We start from the raw sequence: 23,842 nt of genomic DNA on the forward strand, positions 1-23,842 counted from the left end.
CTAGACATCCTGAAGCTGGCTAGTTCATAAGAAAATGACCAGATCCCAGGTCACCACCACTTGAACACTTTGCCTTCAGAGTTTTGAAGGGAAGGGTAGGAAATCTAGTTCAGGATGTCAGGAGCTGTCTGGAGGCAGGGCGAGTCCAAAATCTCGAAAGGAGCAAGTTCTGTCTCAGCTACGTTCCCTGCACTTCTGCATGCATTCTTGCATGTTCTTCCGACACTACTCACCCTTCTGCTACTGATTCTCAACTTGACCAGAGAAGTATAAATAAGGGGATTTTACTTGTTCATGCCTTAAATTGTAAGATGTTTTGAGTCTGTTATTTATTTGTGACTCATTCCTTTCATATAGTACTATACATATTTATGGCATTGTATAAAGTACAGTTCATTGAGGAGAATGTTCAACCTCCGTATTTTAGGGTCAAAAAGATAGATACACACAGAGCTTAAACTATATATTATGTCTTGGATCCGAAACCCCTTGATGTCAATAGTAAAACCCCCTTTGATTTCAATGGGCTTGGATCAGGCCTCATATAATTGTTGAGGTTAAGTGTATCATCTACTGTGAATAGAACAAGCTGTTAAAGCTGCTATTTACTTCCTAGGGAAACCCCTAAAAAGCCTCTCTCCATCTAGCTGCCTCATTATTGCTATTTGTCATCCAAAACTGGCAAGGGACAAATGAAGCACATGGTTCCTAGACTTTTCCAAGTATGGAAGTGCACAAAACACTGCCAATGCTAAGCGCAAACGTTAGCAAAAGCAAAACACTTCTTCAGAGCCTAACAATAAAAGTGTTTTGAAACCTTGCCAAAAATGCTGCTAAATACAAATGGTTTTATGATAGTTTAACACTTCGCTTTCCTATTTTTTCTTAGAATTCAACCCTCGGTAAGAACAGAATTTGTTATTTCTCTATATAACATAGGAATATCCTGTGTAATTTACATATTTATTCTTAATTATTATTCATTAATATTTAAGTTGCAGCAACACCTAAAGACCAACCAGGTCAGATCCCCATTGTGCCAACACTGTATAAACATACAGCAAATGACAGTTTTTAAGATACTGATTTATCCGGGTGTGGATAGGGATGAATCACAACAAATTGTAATACTAGGATGATCCAAATGTGCAACCCTAGAAAGCTGCAGATTTCTTTTTAATGAATATAGGGTGATCCCACATATTTGATATAGCTTCCATAATTTCAACTTCAAGCAATGGAATATGGTCAAGTAGTTAGGAGCATGGAACTTGAGTCATGGATGGGGAATTAGCTCAAATGGTAGAGCACTCACTGAGCATGTGAGAGGTGGCAGGATTGATACCTGCATTTTCCATGAAAATTTTTAAGTGGTTTCTGTAGCGTAGTGGTTATCACGTTCACCTCGCATGCGAAAGGTCCGTGGTTCGAAACCGGGCAGAAACAGTGTCTTGTGGGGGGGGGGAAGGGATAGCTCAGTGGCTTGAGCATTGGCCTGCTAAACCCAGGATTGCAAGTTCAATCCTTGAGGGGGCCATTTAGGGATCTGGGGCAAAATTGGGGATTGGTCCTACTTTGAGCAGGGGGTTGGACTAGATGACCTCCTGAGGTCCCATGATTCTTTGGGCTCTGGGGTTCTATTCCTGAATCTGCCAGTGATTCATTGAATCGGACTCTACTCCCCACTGAAATCAATGGCAAAGCTCCCATTATTCCCATCTTCAGTGGAAGTGTGATCAAAAGCTCTGCATGACCTTGACTATGTCACTCTGCTTCTCTGTGGCTTAGTTTACCTATTTGTAAAAAAGGGTATAAAATATCTACCTTCTTCACAGGCTTACGCTTAATTACGGTTTATAAAACACTTTTAAGATCCTTAGAATAAAGCTCAGTACATGAGCAAAATACAATAGTAATGTTTTTAAGAGGAAGAGTGTATTGTTGATTCGTCAGCCAGACCTACTCGGACAATAGCACCAGGAAAGATGGGACAATGAGAGGCTAACTTCAAAGTCAACCTGTGTCAAAATTTACTTCCAGCAAATGGACTAGATGTGTCTGACAGAACATCAAGACTTCTCTATTTGAATTAATGATCTGTTGGAAACTGACATTTTTAAGAAATGCTATTTTAGGTCATTTTGCAGGTGATTTAAACATTTATTAGCTCTATTATTTCTGTGAGCTCTGCACAATTGGACTCAAAGGCTTTTTTAGCAAAGGGGGTACAATAAATATTCCTAACACAAATTCTGTAAACTCTAAAATACACTGATTCAGCTCTCATCACAAGAGTCTTTCTACTGAGTCCAGTGGGAGCCAGATCAGGCTCATGCAAGAGATAGGATGGTATGATATAAAGGTTTTATTGGCAGTTGTTCGTGATATGTGCATAACTTACACATTGGCTGTGCCACACATAAGTAGTATGATCATCCCAAACTCATGCTAATAAACCTTTATAATCACACTACACACTGCAGAATTCCTGATTGACAGATCGCTATATGGCATTGTTTTTAAAGCTCGTTTTGTCTAACATCACGTTTCATGAAGATTAAAAAATAGTGCCCACTGGAGTTCTTAAGACCCTATGGGCTCTGAACTCCTAAGTATGTTAGTTGAGTCTTTCCACTGAATTGTGTTCAGAATAGTTTTATACAATGCCTGATGTTTTTAAAATGCTCAGTTAAACATACACTTAGCTCAGGATTTAACAGATGTTTTTGTTAACATTATAGACTAATCCTTTTCCTGCAGGCTGTTGTAATAACTTTGCCACTAGAAGATAATAAAGAGCCCTTTTCTCCCCTACAGAGTTTACCTTTGGCTGACTCAGCCTGAACAGCTGCAATTTCCTTTATTTGCTTTGAAATAATTGCAACCCACTTGGGCTGAAGATATTTATGCTCTTGAGAAACCAGTTGTTTTTGGAGAAAAAATGCAATGGGCAGCAGATTAGATAGCTACAACTACAAACAGGTAAATGGACTTTAAAAGCTGGTACTTCAAGTTTTAGCTTTTCTGACTGGTCTCACAAATGCTTAATTTTTAGGACTTGAAAAAGTCCTAGCTCCATAGACCTTTAACAAGTGGTCGTTAGGATTCTTTGTAAAACTGTGAGTTTATTTTTCCACTTGAGGCACTCGGGCCAAGTTGAACTAAGGAAAGGAAGCCAATTTTCAAGTGTGACTGGCTAACAGACTAGGAATGATATACACTTTCAGAGACAGCAGCCTCCCTAGCATTGTACAGCAGTTGGTTGAACTGTTCCACTTTGAGTGGGGATGGAGAAAATAAAGATAATCATAAGTCACAGAATGTTCAGCCAAGCCAGGTGCTAGATCTGCTCAACAGTCCAGTGCTTAAAAATATTAACAAAACAGAAATGATTAGGGGTATGGAGCAGCTTCCGTATGAGGAGAGATTAATAAGACTGGGACTTTTCAGCTTGGAAAAGAGGTGACTAAGGGGAGATACAATAGAGATCTATAAAATCATGACTGGTGTGGAGAAAGTAATTAAGGAAGTATAATTTACTCCTTTCCATAATACAAGAACTAGGGGTCACCAAATGAAATTAATATGCAGCAGGTTTAAAACAAACAAAAGGAAGTATTTCTTCACACAACACACAGTCAACCTGTGGAACTCTTTGCCAGAGGATGTTGTGAAGGCCAAGACTATAACAGGGTTCAAAAAGAACTAGATAAATTCAAGGAAGATGGGTCCATCAATGGCTATTAGCCAGGATGGGCAGGGAGGGTGTCTCTAGCCTCTGCATTCCAGAAGCTGGGAATGGGCCACAGGGGATGGATCATTTGATGATTACCTGTTCTGTTCATTCCCTCTGGGGCACCTGGCATTGGCCACTGTTGGAAGACAGGATACTGGGCTAGATGGGCCTTTGGTCTGACCCAACATGGCCGTTCTTAATCACACTTCAGAAAAGTCAAAAGGGTTGAACATATTACAATTATTACGAGAAATCCCAGAGAAAACGCATTCAAAACATTGAGTCATTGGGATAAAGGATATGAATAGGAGAAGATAACAATGGATTCAAAGCGAGCTTAACACCTGGAAAAAGAAAGGCTTAAGCATTATGAAAGATTACTGGCTAGACCTGAATTACACAGAGTCCTAGGACAGCTTTTGATATATTTGTCAGTGCACCGATTTCTGCCTGCTGCAACCTTTGCATATCTGACTGCAAGTATTAAGCAAACAGCACTGAGCTAAGTATTACATTGTAAGACATGGAGATCTATCCAATTCTGTGGTATAATTCTGAAGGCAGTTAAACTTGGAGATAGTTTTTAACACCCATTTCCAGTCAAAAGGCTGGGGAGGGAGGAATATATCAGTTTCCTACAAACTGTGGTTTAGAGAAGTCTGCCTTTTCAGTGCTTCTCTTTCTCTGGTGTATTTGGACAGCACCCTTAACGTTCTTCACCAGCAGCACAGAAAAACGAATCTCAGAATAAAACTCTAAGAGTGAAAACCTGAGCTCAACAACATCGCCTACTCTGTGCTGCTGTAAACTGAGCCCGCTTCCCTCTCCCAATTTTTCAAAAATATATTTGCCCTTCAAAGGCCCATTCCAGCCACACTTACTCACAAAACGTCAATGGGCTATGTGCATGAGTAAAGATGGCAGGAATGGCATACCATTTATACCCACAATTAGTCAGTCCACTTTCAACAGTCAGAAACAACTATGAAGTATGAAGAACAGTATCAAGAAGTAAGGGCTGACAGACAAAAATTGACCTTGTAAGTTCCCATGATTACACAGATGTTTTAGCTTTAAAATATACAGAGCTACTTCCATATTCTTCTTACCAAAGAAAACTAAAACTTGGACAAGAAACATTTAATATCTTGAGAGATCCATCAATTCTCATTAAAAATTGGGAAAGCGAGCCAGTCTCTAAATTATAGACCAGTGCAGGCTCATAAATCTAATGCGGGTTATGCAGAGTCACCACAGTAAATCTAAATTTTCAAATGCTTCCATTAACTTTGGGTGCCTCCATTTTTGAGTGCCCAACTTGAGACACCTGAAAGGGGGATGATTTTCAGAAGTGCTGAACATGCACAATTCTCATTGACTTTAACTGAAATTGTGGGTGCTCAAACATCTCTGAAAATCAGGCTTTGGGTGTCCAAATAAGGCACTGAAAATGTGCATCCATTTTTGGTCTAATCTGAGTGGCCATATGCCAACCCTCATCAAAGGAGTGTTACTAATGACTCTGAAGAAGCCCATCTCAGCTTCGTTGGCCGGAACTGTAGCTGCAAGATGGATGCTTGTTCAAGAACCGTAAAGTGCTACATATACATGGAAAATAAGTGTATGTTTTCCGTGACTGTGCTTATTACAGGTTTCTGATGTCCTCTCCATCTTGAGCAGCCTGTTTATTACACGTACTGTGTCTGTGGTGGTTAGAGCCATGTAAAGGGAGGAGAATGGCATGTGGCAGGAGAAATATGCTTAGGGCTCTGACATGGACATCCCTGGGCTTACAGAACACAGAAGGAATTACAAAATATGTTCAGGGCAGAGGGGATGCCAGTGTATTGCCATCAGTATATGAGCAAGGACATTACACTATTGTGAGAATTGAGGTTTTAATAGTCACACTGAACCAACTGCATTGTGCACCCCAACCACAGCACTCACACGGACTCAGAAAATCATGGCTGTTATGTAGAGTTTAAGGCTAGGTGCTAAAGGAAGGTGGGAAGAGAACTCCTTCTGCTTCCCTAGGCAGGCTTTTGGAGCAGGGTCTTGGCTCTGACTTGTCAAGTACCCTCCTCTGTCCTCTCCTCAGTCTTCTTCATCTGGAACATAAATTAGTGAACTGTCAATGTTTCAAAGAGCTTTAAGTTGGGGTTTATATGTGAGCACACGTGTCCTAAAATAGAGAAGCCGGCGTTTGTTAAAAAAACAACAACAACACAGCACTCAGAGATTAGTGACTTAGGGATGTCAGGCTATAGACAGTTTCGATTTTACTGTGGTCGTTATACACAAGATAGTCATAAGGCAGCACATACTCAATACAGTCACATTTCTTTAATAAGGACGCTGCTGGGATAGATCAATGATCCCATGAAATGAATGGCCCTAATAACCAATGTGGGGTTTTCACCCAGTAATGGCCTCAGAGAGCATAAATGGACATAAGATTACAAGGAATCATGTAGAGACAAGGCGGGTGAGCTCAGGGATGGCCTTAGGGGTGAGTCACCCGGGAGACTGCCCAGGGGAGCCATAGTCAGACGGACGACATGCAGCAGCACAAAGGTGCGCTGTGTAGTGCAGTGTAGTGTCGGAAGCTGCTCCCAGCTGGCAGGGGAGCGCTGGTGGGGGAGGGAGGTGTCCAGATTTCTCCCTGCTTCCTCCCAGTGGAGGAACATGGGGGGGAATGAGCAGTGACCCACAGATACTGCTCCCCACAATGTTCCTCCGCGCCCCCATCAGGGCTGTGAGTGGGGAGCGGCATCAGGGCTCCCTGCATCCAGGTCACTTTCCCCACCTGGGCATTGCTCTTCACTCCTCCCCGTCCCAGCCCCTAGGGGGACGTGGAGGAGCAGCATTCGGGAGCGTGGGGGGAGGGGGGAAAGAGAGCAGCAATACCAGCTGCTCCATGCATCCAGGTCACTTTCCCCACAGGAGAGGTGCAGGGGTTAGAGACACAGGGGGACACACTGCAGGGGTTAGGGGTGAAGAGCCCACAGGGGCCAGGGGCAATGGGGAGCACCCATGAGGGCCAAGGACAATGGGGGGCAGGGACACCTAAAAACAAGTGCGCACAGGGCACCACTTTCCTTAAGGCCAGCCCAGGGTGATGTAATATCTTTTATTGGACCAATTTCTGTTGGGGAAAGCTTGTCTCTCTCACCAGCAGAAGTTGGTCCAATAAAAGCTATTACCTCACCTATCTTGCCTCTCTAATATCCTGGGACCAACATGGCTACAACAATGCTGCATACAAGAAATCATGCAGTAATTTACCAATATTGCATTCATGAGCACTTTCAGTGCATGTCTGTGTAAATATTAAGAATCAAGCTGCATTGTACAAAATAATTCATGTGTCTCAAAATTTTAACAGTAATAAATAGTTTCATAACCTCTCTTATGTAAGAGACTTTAAAAACCGCAATTGCAATTCCATCTCAGGAGCACACAATGAAGTTAAATTATCTTGCACAAGATTTTAGAAGTGTCCCAATAAAATAGCTCTTAAAGCCTGTTAAATGCATTACTTGAAATCTGCTCCTGGTCATGTGTTAAAATTAAGTGGATGTCCCTATTGACTATGGACCAATGACACGTTGCCTATTGAACTTCAATAACCTCTGGTTAATACATTGTTTTACAATGAATCCATCCTGAAAGCCTATTTTTGTGCATTATAATGTGTCTTGTTTGCAGTCTGGGCCACACTTCAATGAGACACACCCTAAAATGCAAGACTTGAGAAGTGACACCAGGGCACTCTGAGGGAAGAGGAGGAGCAAGTTTTGTGTTTGTAAAATTCCAAAGCCTGCACTTCTCCAGCTGTCTCACAGGTTAGGAGAAAATCATGTGGGATAGCCCTGCAACAAAGCAAGCTGTCACTGCGGCAGTGCTGCTCACGAGGATCCTGCCCAGAGGTTCCACTTATATAGCGCCCCCCAGATGCATGCTGTTCTCAGGGCCAGACCTAGGAGTTTTGCTGCCCTGGAGAAACTGGCAAATGTCGACCTCTACCATCTCCGAGTCACTCAGCCCTTACAGTTTTGCTGTATTAGATCATTGTCAGTATGGGAGAACTTCCTGTACCTAAAACCACAAGCTCCATTCAGAGGAGCATTGCCTGAAAACTTTCTCATGGGGAGTGGCCTTCTGAACAACACTCAGCTTCCATCACTGCGGCCCTTTGTGCTTCAGGAGAGTAAGCAGGAGCGCAGTACGAAGTGCACCATCCACAAAAGCACTCATGAGGCTGGTGGTGCGCTGGAGAAAGACAGCGGCGAGGGGCATCATTGAAACAAGGAGAAACAAAGAGGGTGAGAGTCTTGTCCCCTGGCAAAATTCCCATGGACTGTAATGGGTTCCGGATTTCATCCATGAGGTTGAAAGCAAAACAGAAGAGAGATACAACAAGACATGATTTTCACTGCATCCAGAAACTAAAACTGTGCCCAACCCCACAACAGGCAAACTTCTACAAGCCTTTGGAATGCATGAAGTTCCAGATCTTCTACATACTTCAGGCATCCACTCTGAACCTCAGCAAGTCAGGCCATGATCTGCCCCATCTCTCACACAGCCCGTGGCACAGAGAAAGGCTCCAGCAGGGTCTGGGCTGACACAGAAAACTTCCCACGAACTGCTTCTATTCCTAGTCCCACTGGACAGCTGGAGGTCCCAACGTCCCTTCTCTCCGCGGCTAGGTGGCTCCCTTGCTCCCCAGCCAGTACCGTGATGATTCCTCCTGCCCGCCCTACTCATAGCAGCTGGGTGCCCTGCCCTGCAGCCGGATCCTTCCCTCACCCCCTGCTGGCTACCCCAAGCCTCGCTCCCCTCTCACCTCCCCATACTCTACGGGGGCCCGAACTCCGCGGCTGGGGACCCTACGCCCCTCCGTGCCCCTGCAATCTGCCCCACCCGCTTCCATTCAGCCCCCTGGCCGGGCTCTCACTCTGGCGTTGCGACTGGGCGAGATCCAACAGAGGGGCGTGGTCAGAGCGGAATGTTGAGTCGGAGCGTTCCAGAACCGGACGGTCTTGTTCCGGCTGCCGCGCGCTGATTGGCTGAGGGGCAGCGAGGAATGCTGCGGTGCGTTCCAGGGCTGGGGGGGTGCGGGCCGCGGGAAGCCGGAGCGCAGTAGCCTCGGCCGCGCCCGGGAGCGGGGATCTGCGGAGTCTGCGAAGCCCCTGGCGGCGGCGGCGGCGGCGGCGGGACGGGTCGCGAGGCAGGGGATCCGGCTGGGAAAGGCACAAGGTAAAGCGCGCAGGGGCGGGGCGGGTTGCTCCAGCCCGTGTGCAGGGGGAGAGGCGTTCGCTGCCCGCGGCAGGACCCCAGCCCGCCTCAGCTCCCCCCGTGGCCCCCTCCAGCGCGTCCCCCGCAGCTGGCCCTGAGTCAGGAACAGCAGGAACTTTACCGCACCCCAGCTGACTTTCACGTGTCACTGGCAGAGCCACGCCGGGGATCGCGCCTTGGCTGCATTTCACAGGGGAGCGCCCAGCGCTTAGCTATTGCGAGTAAATAGGTAGCAGGTGTTAAGTCCCTGCAACCGCGTTGGTGACATGGTTGTACTCACTGGCTCCCACGAGGAGTGGGATCGGGTCTATTTGTATAGGTACTTCTCTACTCCTAGTCACGCGAGAATCTGAGCACCTTGTAAACTTTAATACATTTTTTTTCTCACAACCTTGTGAGGTAGGTAAGTATTATTATCCCCAGCTAGGGAACTGAATCACAGCGAGGGTGAGCCAGACCCTGCCAGTGTTACACCTTGCACCACAAAAAAGTTCAGCTGAAATCAGTGGGACTTCTTGCATGGTAAGGTACTACGCACTGTGAGTGAGGGTGACAGGACTGGGCCCTTAGAGTTTGGTACAAGGCCACGCAGAAATCTTCCCAGTCCAGTGTCATCTTTCCCCTGAGTCAGTTTAGAAATATTTGCATTGAGCAACATGTTTGGAAATCTCTGTCCTATAAACAAGATCCAGTAATATGAAGCACAGAGTGCATTTTAAACAGTGTTAAGCAGAGAAAATTCATAACAGTAAATGCTCAAGAATCCTTCAGGGTATGATTTAGTCCAGCATAGCTCCTGGGACTTCCTTTGTTTTTCTGCTCACTATCCTTTAGACAGTAAACTCTTTGTATTTGTGTCTTCTACAACACTGAGCATGTTGTTGGTGCTTTACAAATACTGAATCATAACAGTAATAATAATCCTTCTATAACTCCTCTGTAATGTGATTGCACTGTTTCTAATCTCTTTTCTTAATGTATATGATTAGCAGTGATGTACTCATCTGTTAAATGGTATAGTAATACTCACCTAATTCACATGTTTGTAAGGCACTTTAAGATCCCTGATTAACAAGAGCTATATATATGCTAAGTATTTACTATCTTTTTTTTTTTTTTCCTTCTGGAAAAATAGGCTTAGTCCTGCTAAAATACATGACCATGTTTCAATATCAATTGCAAATTTTGTAACTTTTTGCCATCTAAGGAATTATGCATCATGCATTTTATGTGGCATTGTGATCTGCACAGACAGCTTTCAGGTGCTGGGAGACCAGGGTCTGTGTGGAACTCAGGAAATCAGTATTATAACTGAACCAATATAGTTTGAAATGCTTTGAGGTGAAACCAGGAAACTGTTTAATTGCAACATCTACAGTTATATTTTGATTTTTTTTTCCTTCAAAAACAGCTTTATGCTTGATTGGCCTGCACAGTTGCTGGGTTTACCCAAGCAAACTGTGTATTTGTTCATGCAAATGGACTCCAGCTTTCTGTTTGTATTCATGAACAACTGATCTGTGTCAGCAATTAACATTACTTTTTCACTTGCAGTTATGGCCTTCCATCTCTCTACTCTTGCAGAGTGTGCATCTCTGTAACTTAGCAGTTTGTAATACCATCCTGGGGCATATGTTTAATACCAAGATAAAAAAGAAGAGTGCTAACTACTGATTACTAGCAACACTTCCTGCAGCCTTGATGTTACATACAGAAGATTAGATCTGATTAGATTTTTAAGGCCAGAAGAGACCATTAGGTTGTCTAGTGTGATCTGTATACCACAGGCCATAGAACTTTACCCAGTTACTCCTGTAGTGAGCCCAATAATTTGTGTCTGACTAAAGCGTATCTTCTGGAAACGGATCCAGGCTTGATCTGAAGATTTCAAGAAATTGAGAGAGTCTGCACTCCTTCCCTTCGTGCTTTGTTCTAGCGGTTGATCACCTCACTGTTAAAAACGTGTGCCTTATTTCTTATTTGAACTTGTCTGGCTTTAAGTTCCAGCCATTCATGCCTTTCTCCACTAAGTTAGGAGTCCTTTAGTCCCAAGTATTTTCTCCCCATGAAGGTACTTACACCTTCATCAGCTGCAGTCACATTAGCTAGTGACAAGATCACACGCCAAGGTAGCCTGATTCCAGCTGGTGCTCTGTTGAAGGGTTCCAGAGGGAGACATGCCCAGGTCTCTTTACTGGAAGGATATCAGTGATGACATGGAGGTCTCTGAGTGGGCAGTGGCTGTGTGGTAACTCTCATGGACTCCCCAAAGCACTTGGAGTATCCCCTGCCTGCACTCACAGCTGATTACAGCACCTGGGGGGAGGTGCCATTGCTGAGGCTTCTACTTCTCCATAGGAAACCCACCAGGCCTCTGTGGTTAACACTTAAAGGTTGCGTAAGTCATTGTGTATAGATAGGCTTGAAAACTGTGCTCAACATTTTTAATCAGGGTGAAAAATACCTGTGCTGCACTCAGAGGTGAAAGAAAGCCGGTACAGTGTACCGGCAAGAGCCAGTGCGCCGTGCCGGGCCGCACCGGCTTCCCCAGGCTGGCGCTTTAAAGGGTCCCGGGCTCCCTGCAGCAGCTGGAGCCCCAGGGTAGCGGCAGCAGGGCTCTGGCTGTGCTTTAAAGAGCCCGGGGCTCCGGCCGCTGCGGGGAGCCCCGGGCCCTTCAAAGCGGCCACCTGAGCCCCGCTGCTGGAGCCCTGGGGTAGCGGTGGCAGGGCTCCGGCGGTGATTTAAAGGGCCTGGAGCTCTGCTGCGGTAGTGGCGGCCAGAGCCTGGGGCCCTTTAAATTGCCCCGGGGCTCCCAGCTGCCTGTACAGCTGGTAGTTCTGGGGGTGATTTAAAGGTCCCAGGGCTCCCAGCTGCAGCCGGAGCCCTTGGGCCTTTAATTCTTGATTTAAAGGGCCTGGGTATTTAAAGGCCCCGCCTCTTCCAGTTGATGCCATGCCTCTTCCAGTCAAGAGCCATGCCCCCTGCTCAGGACTCCAGAGTACCGGTAAGTTCTTTAAGTTATTTTCACCCCTGGCTGCACTGTTCCTGAGGCAGTATTCGCCAAAGCCATGCTCCCTTTCAGTTTAAAGGACTGAAACAGCTGTGCACTGTGTTTAATTGTCACGTTAATCAACTACAGTATTTAATTTTTTAATATATAATTTACTACTCCAAATGATCGAATTGTGGAAACAAAGAGTTCAGTGTATTTCACCAGTATTCATTAGCTAATATATATTAACTAGCTATAGAGCAAGTTGAATACCAAAAAAAAAAAGGTGTTTGTCAAATGCCAGGGAAATTAGACTAGTATGCAACCATCCCACACCGTTTTTGCTTTGGCTGTGCCTTCGTTCTGTTTCTTTCCTTTCCTTCCTCCTACAAATCTGTGTGTACACAATACTTCTCTCACATGGCTATTCCCACCAGTTGGGGCTTGTTCTGTAATGAGAGAAAGTTTTTACCGTTTGATGGCTATTTGTAATGAGTTGATGGACCGGTGACCACATTACACAAACCCACCATCACGACTGGCACCTGTGTGTTTATGTATGTATATTCATGCCCACATTTTACTGTTTATTGGTAAATATACTGTAGTGATTTAGCATTTCATTTAATAACTAATGTGATGTCTCTGAGCAGACTTCGATACAAGCAGAACAAAAATGATATATTTTCCCAAATTAATAGGCTGGATCAGAAATTACATCCTGACTTTTTAATTTGCTTGTTACTTTATTATTCCTAAATTATGGTGTCTCACTTCATGGGTGGGGGGGAGGGAATACAATATTGCATATTCCCAGAAGTCTGTTTTATTTACCAGTAAGAAAAGCCCTAAATTCATGCAGTGCCTTCCATTTGTACAGAAAACTAAATAACATTTTAAATTAATCACAATGTTATTAAAGAAAAATTGGTTTTGCAACCTGATGCATAATCCATAAACAAACTGTAAATTACCATTTATCTGAGAAGTATACACTCACTTTAATAAACCATTTATTCCTTGGGGAGTAAGGTGGGAAGTGAACTTCTCATATTTTTGAACTGATTAAATCAGAGCAAATTTTACTGTAGAGGCAGAAATCCATGGGTGGGATCATGGGACACCAGGGATATGTAATAAAACTGTTTTGCCCATCTGACCCCATACTGGCAACACACTAACAAGCAGTGGTTTGGAGGATTCCCCCCCACTTGGGTAATTAATAGTTCTTCTTTCAAAAAGTAACAGGTTAGGGTACTGGGTACAAGAATATAATCCCCAGATCCAAGCCACTGGACAGGTAGTTCCTTTAGTTTTTCTCTCATTTGGGAGTGGAAAGGGTGTTTACACGCAGTCTGTTGTCCCATTGTTCTGGTGTAACAAAATTTGCAAGTGTTCTGTGCTGTGTAAGAGCCAAAATAAGCATGATAGTTAAAAATTTTCCTAAACGATTTAGGAGCCTAAGTCCCACTGACTTGCAGTAAGGTGTTTATGAAAATTTACCCTGTGTCTTCTGGCGGCATATCCTTAATCTGGGATTACATTGTCAGTTTATTTAGAAGTTTAGGAAGTATATAGAATTCTCCCTGTGTCTCTTTCCTGACCATCCATGCACTCCCACTCACTACAAAACTTTACCATTCTTCTAAAATAGAGGATTGACCTAAAAGTCACAGACTAATATGGAAGATTGGGGTTCCACTGTCCAGGACCAATGCCTAATGAGAAGCCAGCCAACCCCACAACATCTGGGAAAGAATGGGGCGTGGTGGGATTCTCACCAGAGCATTGTCCTGAACCCTGCTCCACCTTTCGAATTAGCTACTAAACACACTACACATACTCAACCCTTTTAAAATCACTTTATACCCTAATAGTCTCACAGAGTCCCTCTGAGAGATCTAAGGCTTATTTTACCTATTGTACAGATAAGTAACATGGGAAAGAGAGGAGGTGATCACATGGTGAGTCAGTTGCAGAGCTGGGAATAGAACCCAGGAGTCAAGCTCTTATATTACCATGCAGTGAGATTGCCATAAACAGGATTAAGAATCTCTGTAAAACCTATCCAATTCTGCATTGATAATCCCAAAATTCCTGAATTCCCCCACACCAATCTGCCCTTGTTTCAGTCTCTCCTCTATTACTTCTATTTCTCTTTTGGCTGGGTATCATTGTGTCTTTCTTATCTCCTTTGTGCTCAAAGCTCCTCTCCTAAGGTTTTGTTTGTACGTGTCCAAAAGCAGGCAAGACTCCAGATCTGGAAAATCAGTGTACATGGCATTTATCCGAGGGCCATGCTGTGCCCTCTGTGCGCAATCATTCTTCTGTTTAAACCTTTCATCCATTTATTGTGCAATGTCTGTGTAGGCAGGAGGGAGAAAAATGATTGTAGACTCGCTGTAATGGGAAGTGCAGAAGTTAAATCCTGGCATTGTTATGCCTGCAGGATAACCACCTAGGCTGGAGGAGTCTCATCTGCTCCAACCAGCTAAGCGGTGACACTGAGACTGTCTTTCCACTCTCCCCAACACAAGGGGAAGACAGTTATTCCCATAATGCAACATTCAAAATACCTTTATTTAAAGGAAAATGTCTCTAGAACATTACTTAAGAAAATGTTGCTCCTTTAGGCCTTCTGGCATAAGGTGCTTGTAAGTCCCATTCTAATATCGCTCATGAGCACCACCATGAAATAACTAGGAAAGGCTGCCTCCCGCAACACTCTTATATGGAAATGGATGCACAACTGTGTTATGTGGGAGTGGAGTAGATGGGTGTGGAGTTTCAGCTGTGTTCTTAGTGGGATGGGCCTGGTGGCATTTGTATCCCATTAAACATCCCTGACACAATTATTGCTCTTTTTCCTTGGTTTAAACTTCACAGAGCAGAAGTCATGGTCTGCTAATATTTTATTTTTCAGAGAAACTTTCCAATGACAGACAGATATTTTCCTGTGTAACCTTCAGAGGAAGAGTGAATAAAATCTCTGCTATTTTTGTGCTACTTTCCCTCATTCATCAGTGTATGGTAGAGGTTGCAGTTGGATTTAGACTACACTACACATTAATGAATAGATGTGCTTAATGCAGTCTGAATCCATCAAATCTATTGTCTCATAGCCTTGAAGAAATACTGTACATCCTGACAGAAGTGAGTCAGAGGGTCATTAGGGCCTTCCCTGAATTCAAGGGAGGTCAGGGGTTTGTCCTTTTTTTGGTTGCTTATAGCTTGCATTCGCCTCATTATGCCTGTGTGGGACATAATCCCAACAACACGCAAAAAGTAGCTGTTGTGGTTCCATCATTTATTAGGAAGAAAGATTGCCAAGGAAAACACAGGTGCTCCAGAAGAAATGTTGGCTTTCCCTCTAAATTCATACAGAAGCCAATGCCTTGGGCACCTTGCTGCTAAAGGCACTGTATTTACATGTCTGCTAAAGACATGGCCCTGATCATTTGTGGTCAGGCAGATTCAGCACCCAAGGATGCCCATTTTACTCAATGACAACTGATGGGTGCTTGGAAAATACAGCCACTTCATCTAGGTTCCTAAGTGGGAGCTGAGCTCTTTTGAAAACTTGGCCCTAAGGTTCCTGTAAATTATATGGTTATTAATAGCAGTCTTCTGGCCACATTCTAAATTCATTGTCTCCAGTAATTTTGATTGGCTGCTGCTGTTTTTAGAAACTGCTTAGTGTCACTATATGATGTTTAAGCTACTACTCTGGAGGTGGTTGTGTTTTCCCTATCACTACCCCGAAAGGGTGTGTTGAGATGAAAAATGCCCTATGAATGTAAATTGTCTAGAATTTTCTCCATGTAGTCTCCATCACTGACGCTAAGAAGTCTAAGCACTGTGTGGCTTTTAGATCTTTTGAAAGCTAAGTTTTTGAGATAACAAGTAGTTTTGTATTAGCCATTATAAGAAACGCTAACAAACAAAGACCTATGCACATCCCCTGTGAACTCTGAGCTACTGCTGTCTAAAAGGAAGTGATTCAGTTTCTTATGAGGTTTCTTGTGGATTATTACACCTAGACCCAGAGTCTTGGGGCCAATACCAGTAACACAAACAGCATTTTAAATGTGTAAGTGGAGGAAGATTTTACGTCATGAGCATGAAGGTATTTAATTGACACCAAATTAGGGACTTAAAGGAGTTACTTTCACATCATGTAACCTGGTACTTTTAAAATAAAAAAATGTTGAACAGGGGAGTAGCGTTGTGGAGATGAGAGGGAGGAATGAGTATGCTGTGATCTAGTTCCTTTAGTACTATTCAGAAAGTTTTCAGAATGACGTGTCTTTAACTGGAAACACAAATAACAAAAGGAACACTTGGTGTGATAAATGCAGGGGTTGGGTTGTGTGGGCTGGCTTGTTTGGGGTTTTTTTTTTTTTCAGTCTTGTCAGTCCAATAAGAGGAGGCTCACAGGGGATAGCTCAGAGAATTGATAATAGAGCATGCAGCCTTCCACTTCTGGAATTCTGCTTCGGTTCCAGCCTGGGTTTGCAGTGATCAGAGCTGTTACCATCTGGGTGGTGAGCGGTATCCTTGAATTCAATTAATTGTTTCATTCCAGTGCCTAGAGGAAAGTTTGTCTATGCAGCCTTAGTTGGTAGTCTCATCAGAGAGGCTAAGAATTGAGTGGGTGTGGAGACTGCACTTAGATCGCTGCACTAGCAGACTTTCCACCCATTAGCAGCAGGGAGTGCAGCTGCACTGGTGTTAGCAATAAATGCGAGTGTAGATGGTGGTAAAAACAATTGCACTCTGTTTACACTAGCACTTAGTACAACTGAACCAGTTGCTAATAACAGGTTTAAAAAAAAAGCGCTAGTGTGGACACACCTGCAAAGGCAACCCCTTTTAGGGTAGGGGTGCAGTGATGAGCGGGTTGCCAGAGCCAGCCCTGCTGTACAGACAGAGCTCTAGTTTTTATGCCTGTCTATCAAGCACCTTTCAGGAGTGACATTTAAAAAGGCATTGTAAGATTGTATTGACTTCTACGGACTGGTCTCCACACAGTTTTTTGTATCAATATAATTGTTGGTTAGGGGTGTAGTTTTTCTGTTTTTAACACCGATATAGTTATCCTGGTACGACTCCTAACGTGGATGCAGTTTTGCCAGTATAAAGGTGCCTTAGAGCAGTTTAGCTAATTCCCCTTCTTCAGTAAAAAGAACAGGAGGACTTGTGGCACCTTAGAGACTAACGCATTTATTCGAGCATAAGCTTTCGTGAGCTACAGCTCACTTCATTGGATGCATGCAGTGGAAAATACAGTGGGGAGATTTTATTTACACAGAGAACATGAAACAATGGGTGTTACCATACACACTATAAGGAGAGTGATCAGGTAAGGTGAGCTATTACCAGCAGGAGAGAGAGAGAGAGAAAAAAAAAACCCAAAGCCTTTTGTAGTGTTAATCAAGGTGGGCCATTTCCAGCAGTTGACAAGAATGTGTGAGGAACAGTAGGGGGGGGGCGGAACATGGGGAAATAGTTTTACTTTGTTTAAAGAAAAGGAGTCCTTGTGGCACCTTAGAGACTAACCAATTTATTAAGGTGCCACAAGTACTCCTTTTCTTTTTGCGAATACAGACTAACACGGCTGTTACTCTGAAACCTTACTTTGTTTAATGACACATCCGCTCCCAGTCTTTATTCAAGACCAGAGAGATTGAAGTGTTCTGTAGAGACTGTCCGGTTTGGCCAATGTACATGGCAGAGTGGCCAGCAACGTAAAAGAATAAATGGACACAAATCAGATGTCAAGAATTATAACATTCAAAACCAGTCGGAGAACACTTCAATCTCTCTGGTCACTCGATTACAGACCTAAAAGTGGCAATTCTTCAACAAAAAAACTTCAAAAACAGACTCCAACGAGAGACTGCTGAATTGGAATTAATTTGCAAACTGGACACCATTAAATTAGGCTCGAATAAAGGCTGGGAGTGGATGGGTCCTTACACAAAGTAAAACTATTTCCCCATGTTTATTTCCCCCCCCTACTACTGTTCACACATTCTTGTCAACTGCTGGAAATGGCCCACCTTGATTAACACTACAAAAGGCTTTGGGTTTTTTTTCTCTCTCTCTCTCCTGCTGGTAATAGCTCACCTTACCTGATCACTCTCCTTACAGTGTGTATGGTAACACCCATTGTTTCATGTTCTCTGTGTATATAAAATCTCCCCGCTATATTTTCCACTACATGCATCCAATGAAGTGAGCTGCAGCTCACAAAAGCTTATGCTCAAATAAATTTGTTAGTCTCTAAGGTGCCACAAGTACTCTTTTTGTCGCTACAGACTAATATGGCTGCTACTCTAAAACCCTTCTTCAGTAAATATTTCTGTTACGTATTTTGGGGGAAAAGCTTGATGCAGTCTCATCGTATAGTGATAACACTTTCCATTCCACTAGAATCTCTGGAGGATGCTCATCAGAAGCTACCGAAGTTAGACATAGTTTCAAATCAACCAGTCCAGAAAACTTTTATCCAAGAGTTTTAAAAGAACTGTCTGAGCTCAGTGGACAATTAATGTTGATTTTTCAATAAGTCAGAGCATTGGGGAAATTAGAAGAACTATTGTGCCAATTTTTAAAAAGGATAAAAACGGTAATTATAGGTTTATCAGTCTGACATCAGTGCCAGGCAAGATAATGGAGCAGCTTGATATGGGACTCTATTAATAAGGAATTGAAGGACAGTAATGCAATTAATTCAATCTGGGTTTATGGAAAATAGATCTAGTCAAACTAATTTTATCTTATTTTGATGAGATTACAAGTTTGGTTGGTAAAGATAATAGTGCTGATGTACTGTACTTAGAACTCTGTAAGGTATTTTTGACTTGGTACTATACGACATTTTGATTTAAAAAACAACAACAAACAACACTAAACATGATGCACATTAAATGGATTAAAGCCTGACCAACTACTTGGTCTCAACATGTAATTTTAAGTGAATGGGGACTCATCCTCGAGCTGGTGTGTTTCCAGTGGGGTCCCGCAGTGATGGGTTCTTGGCCCTATGCTATTTAACATTTTTATCAATGACCTGGAAGAAAATATAAAATCATCACAGATAAACTTTGAACAGGACACACAAATTGGGGGACGTGGTAACTAATGACGAGGAAAGATCACTGATTAGAGCAATCTGGAGCTCTTGGAAAACTAGGTGCAAATAATATGCATTTTAATAGGATCAAACGTAAACTTATACATCCAGGAACAAACAATGCAGTTCATACTTCCAGGATGGGGGGACTCTATCCTGGGAAGTGGTGACTCTGAAAAAGGTTTGGGGGTTGTGGTGGATAATAAGCTGAACATGAGCACCCCCTATGATGCTTTAGCCAAAAGAACTAATGCAATGCGGGGGTGCATAAACTGAAGGATCTTGAGAAGGAATAGAGAGGTTATTTTACTTCGGTATTTGGCACGGGTGCAACTGCTGCTGGAATAGTGTGTCCTGTTCTGGTGCCCACAATTCAAGCAGGATGTTGATCAATTGGAAAGGGTTCAGAGAAGAGCCATGAGAATGATCAGAGGATTAGAAAACATGCTTTATAGTAATAGACTCAAGCAGCTCAGTGTATTTAGCTTAACAAAGACAAGGTTAAAAGGTGACTTGATTACAGTCCATTCGCACCTACATGAGGAACAAATATTTAATAATTGGCTCTTCAATCTAGCAGAGAAAGATAACAATCCAGTGGCTGGAAGTTGAAGCTAGACAAATTCAGACTGCAATTAAGCGGTACATTTTTATTTTTTTTTTTTAACAGAGAGTAATAAACCATTGGAACAATATACCAAGGGTCATGGTGGATTCTCCATCATTGACCATTTTTAAATGAAGATTGGATGTTTAGAAAAGAAGGCTTTGTTGGTGCTAAACTGTGTGACAGCTCCCAGCCAGCCAAGCAAACTCCGTAGGACTCTCCCTACCCTTACTTTGCCTTGCAGGGAGCACTTGGTGTCCCCAGTTCCCGAACCCCCTTTGCAGTATCCTGTCCCTGGACACTAACAGAAATTACCACGTCTGCTGTCTCAAAGAGACTGAATGCACTGTTGGCTCAGCTGATGTTGCACACAAGGTATGCAGTTTACATTAGAGAAGGGAGCCAGGAGGGAAGATAATTATCTGGAAGAAAACCTGTTTTTTTCCCTTTTTGTTGTTGATTTTATGGTTTTAAAGTCTGTAAGTATCCATGATTTGCTATGGAGTGTTAACACACATGTTGCACAATGATATTAATGACCAGTGTGTCACTGGATTTCCTTTGATATCTTACTAATCTATAAAGAACATTGTGTATCATGAGAGCAATGAGTTAAGTGAGGTGAGTTTCAGGCTTGATACAAGTCGCTGTTGCATGGGCAGTGAACCCTTTGCTAGTGGGCATGGAGGGGGCTCTGATGGTCACAGGTCCCTTTGGAATCTATATGAATGGGAATAAACTACACTGGCATAAGTACTTTTATCCTGGTATAACTGTAGCCACAATACAGAGTTTTATACCTTATCCAGTATGTGATAGAAGGTAACTGAAGTATGGGTAACTGAATTCTGATTCCTGAGAATAGTCAGTATCAGCCTGCTACAAAATATATCAGACACTTCAGTGGGTTTTCCTTTTCATGTTGAAGAGTGCTTTAATAAGTCATTGCTGGGTAGTACCACCCGGAAAACTTAAACTCATCTCCTGGCTCTTTGAAAAACTACTTACTGCTGTTTAAATTTGCTGTTCATTTTGGAAGCTAGGATTGATTCAGTTGTTTGCTGAACACAGTTATTACTTTATTTCCTCCTCCCCCCAGGGTGAATGAAGGAGATGATGGACCATCTGGTTAACACTGAAATTAACAGCCAACGCATTGCTTCCGTGGAAAACTGCTTTGGGGCATCTGGACAACCCTTAGCTGTGCCGGGAAGGGTCCTTTTGGGTGAAGGAATTTTGACCAAAGAATGCCGCAAGAAGCCTAAGCCTCGGGTATTCTTTCTTTTCAATGATATCCTTGTGTATGGGAGCATAGTGATAAACAAAAGGAAATACAATTCCCAACACATCATACCTCTTGAAGATGTCACCTTAGAGACACTGCCGGATACCTTACAAATGAAGAATCGATGGATGATTAAAACTTTGAAGAAGTCCTTTGTCGTTTCTGCAGCCTCCCTCACAGAAAGGAAAGAATGGCTTAGTCACCTTGAGGAATGCATTAGGCATCTGCTGACAAAGACAGGCAGGCAGCCCTCCATGGAGCATGCTGCCCCCTGGATACCCGACAAGGCCACTGATATCTGTATGCGCTGCACACAGACCAAGTTCTCCACGCTCACTCGCAGGCATCACTGTCGGAAGTGTGGCTTCGTTGTGTGCGGGGACTGCTCCAGACAGAGATTTCTGATGCCACGCTTGTCCCCCAAGCCGCTGAGGGTCTGTAGCCTATGCTACAGGCAGTTGATGGCAGAAAAGAAGAAGGAAGCAGAAGGTGACCAGAAGCAGCCGGAGCAGATTGACTCTTCCATGACTGGTTATGAACCATCTAGTGGTGATGACAGTGATAAATCCGATGATGACAAAGTGGAACGGTGGCCGGCAGACGCAGAATTTTATGCCTCAGAAGTATCTTGGTCATCTTTCCATAGCTGACCTTCTTACCCTTGGCTTAAAGCTTGAGGAGCCAAATTCTGACCCACGCATAGCCCTCAGTATTTTCAGTGGTGAGCGTACATTGGAGGGTGAAATTTAGCCCCTCTTTATCTTGTTTCCTTTCATGTGTTTTCCTGATTACTAGTTCTCTTAAATCACTAGAGACTGATTTATTGTCATATTACACTCGCAGGGCATGGCCTACATCAAGGTAGGGTGGTCTAGTGGGCAGAGCACTGGACTGGGAACCAGTAAACCAAGGTTTTGTTACCTGCTCTGCCAATGGCCTGCTGGGTGACCATGGGCAAGTCACTTCCCCTCTCTGTGCCCGTTTCCCTATTTGTAAAACGGGGCTGCTAATAACGTCTTTTGCTAAGAGCTTTGAGATCTACTGATCTCTGTACAAGAGCTAAGTATTATTGTTGTCTCCAATATACTACTCACCTGGGGTGGACCTTTGTGTTGGTATTAGAGGCCCATTGATGCGGCAGCTTGTGCTGCTACTGCCTGTGGTGTACCTCCTCTGTAGGGGAGAGAGAACTTCCGCCTCCAAGGCTAGGATTTCTCATGAGCACTGAATACATATAAAATGATAGAACTAAAATCCAAAGTACATGGAAGCCTGGGCTGGTGCCCTTTGACCTCAGTACAGTAAGATACTGAAAAATAACCAGCAGGAGACCTGGGTTAGACTTTTAGACTGCCTTTTGCTCCCCAAGTTGCCTGAAGCTGGGAGCCTTGGGGAAATGGTGATCTCAGGAACGGGGAAGTCTTGTGTGGCTCTGACCCTGCTGACTTCTCAGGAGCATCATTAGTACAGCACTGGAGAAGTCATCCCTCTCAGCCAGCGAACAGCCTTTGTGATGACAGAAGGTAATGGGGGAGTTAAGGTTTATCTTAGGGGTGAGGTGAGAAAGAGAAGGCTGGCTCAACTCAGCAGACTCACCCCATGCATATATATTATTTACAGGTCTCAAAATCAGTAACCCAGCCAGATTTCTATTCCACAGCCCCAGGGATGGAAGAACCCCAGCCTGGTGGGTGATGTAGCACACAGCGGTAGAGCTATGACAAGAGGTGGTGAAGGGATGGGTGGATGGTCAAAACTAAAGTCAGATTCTGAGGTGCTGAACATACTCAATGCCCAGTGACTCACTTGCTCGTTGAGGCCCCAAGCCTTTGCTGCAAACATACTTGCATAACTTCAAGCGTGAGCAGTCCTGCTGGCTTCAGAGTTATCAACATGTGAGTGTTTTCAGGTTCAGGGCATAAAAGTATGTGCTTAATTTGAATTGAACTTTGACATTAAAGTTAATCTCAAGTGAGAGACTGTCTATTCAAATAGTCTTTCTTCGTCTCATGTGTAACTAAAACCATTTACTATCAGCAAAAATTAGACAACAGCAATTGTATTGCAGCAAATAACTGTACAACAAAAGGTCAGTTGCTACCTTTTTTGCGTATTTTATATTGTGTATTTTATAGTCTCAAGCAAGAATTTAGTTAAAAGTAATTTTCAACATAATTTTTTTCCTTACCATAGTCCAGTCTATCTAAACACTGAATTGCATGCCAAATGACCAGGTTGGGGTGTTTGGTTTTTTTTAAATTAGTTCAAAGTAATTATTCTCATGGATTTAATTTTTTCCTTTTTTTAATATACTACTAATGTCCAGGCAGTTTGTAGTATTCAACTGATTGTGAATAAAGATATGGCCAAGGAGGGGGAAAAATTGACCCAGTCAATGTGCTGTTATTTAAGAAAAAAACAAGCATTAGGTCGTATGCTTTGATCCAAACACATCCAGTCTAGGGTGAATTCAGCAGCAACTCTTCAGTCATGAACTGAACATCCGGGTTTTCTATTTACTACTTGAAAGTGAATATTACTGAAAAATATCCAAGTCTGCAGCTTCCTTTCTGTTTATTTCATTCTTTCTCAGCAGACTGTTTCCCCAAGACTCTTGCTGTCCCTTGCAGTAATTGAAGTGGTATTTTCTGGGGCAGGGAGAGGAGATGGTGCAGGAAAGGCCAACAAACCTCATGACCAAAACAAACGTTTCTGGTTTTTAGAGTAATAAAGAACATTGAGTCCTATTTTTTCCCATCCCTCTTCAAATTCTAGTTCAT

The 23,842-nt window shown here is 43.3% G+C and overlaps 1 protein-coding gene and 1 non-coding gene across 3 annotated transcripts; both read left to right on the forward strand.

Moving 5' to 3' along the window:
• Nucleotides 1-1,373: 1,373 nt before the first annotated feature.
• TRNAA-CGC (transfer RNA alanine (anticodon CGC)) lies at nucleotides 1,374-1,446 on the forward strand. The gene has a single exon. It is a non-coding gene; the product is annotated as a tRNA-Ala (tRNA).
• A 7,499-nt stretch (nucleotides 1,447-8,945) lies between these two features.
• Nucleotides 8,946-23,382, forward strand: PLEKHF1 (pleckstrin homology and FYVE domain containing 1). Of its 2 annotated transcripts, XM_077831018.1 has the most exons (3): nucleotides 8,946-9,001; nucleotides 20,022-20,152; nucleotides 20,877-23,382. In XM_077831018.1, exon 3 carries the CDS (start codon nucleotides 20,882-20,884, stop codon nucleotides 21,710-21,712), a length of 831 nt encoding a protein of 276 aa, XP_077687144.1. In that variant the 5' UTR covers nucleotides 8,946-9,001; nucleotides 20,022-20,152; nucleotides 20,877-20,881; the 3' UTR covers nucleotides 21,713-23,382. The 2 variants fall into 2 exon arrangements, with proteins under 2 accessions (XP_077687144.1, XP_077687145.1); XM_077831019.1 differs by lacking the exon at nucleotides 8,946-9,001 and having other exon boundaries at nucleotides 19,950-20,152.
• Nucleotides 23,383-23,842: the final 460 nt, after the last annotated feature.

Source organism: Eretmochelys imbricata, chromosome 12, assembly GCF_965152235.1.
Source record: "Eretmochelys imbricata isolate rEreImb1 chromosome 12, rEreImb1.hap1, whole genome shotgun sequence".
Taxonomy (NCBI): domain Eukaryota; kingdom Metazoa; phylum Chordata; order Testudines; family Cheloniidae; genus Eretmochelys; species Eretmochelys imbricata.

Coding starts and splice junctions, on each gene's coding strand:
- PLEKHF1 (XM_077831018.1), top strand. CDS start 20,882: ATGAAGGAGATGATGGACCATCTGGTTAACACTGAAATTAACAGCCAA.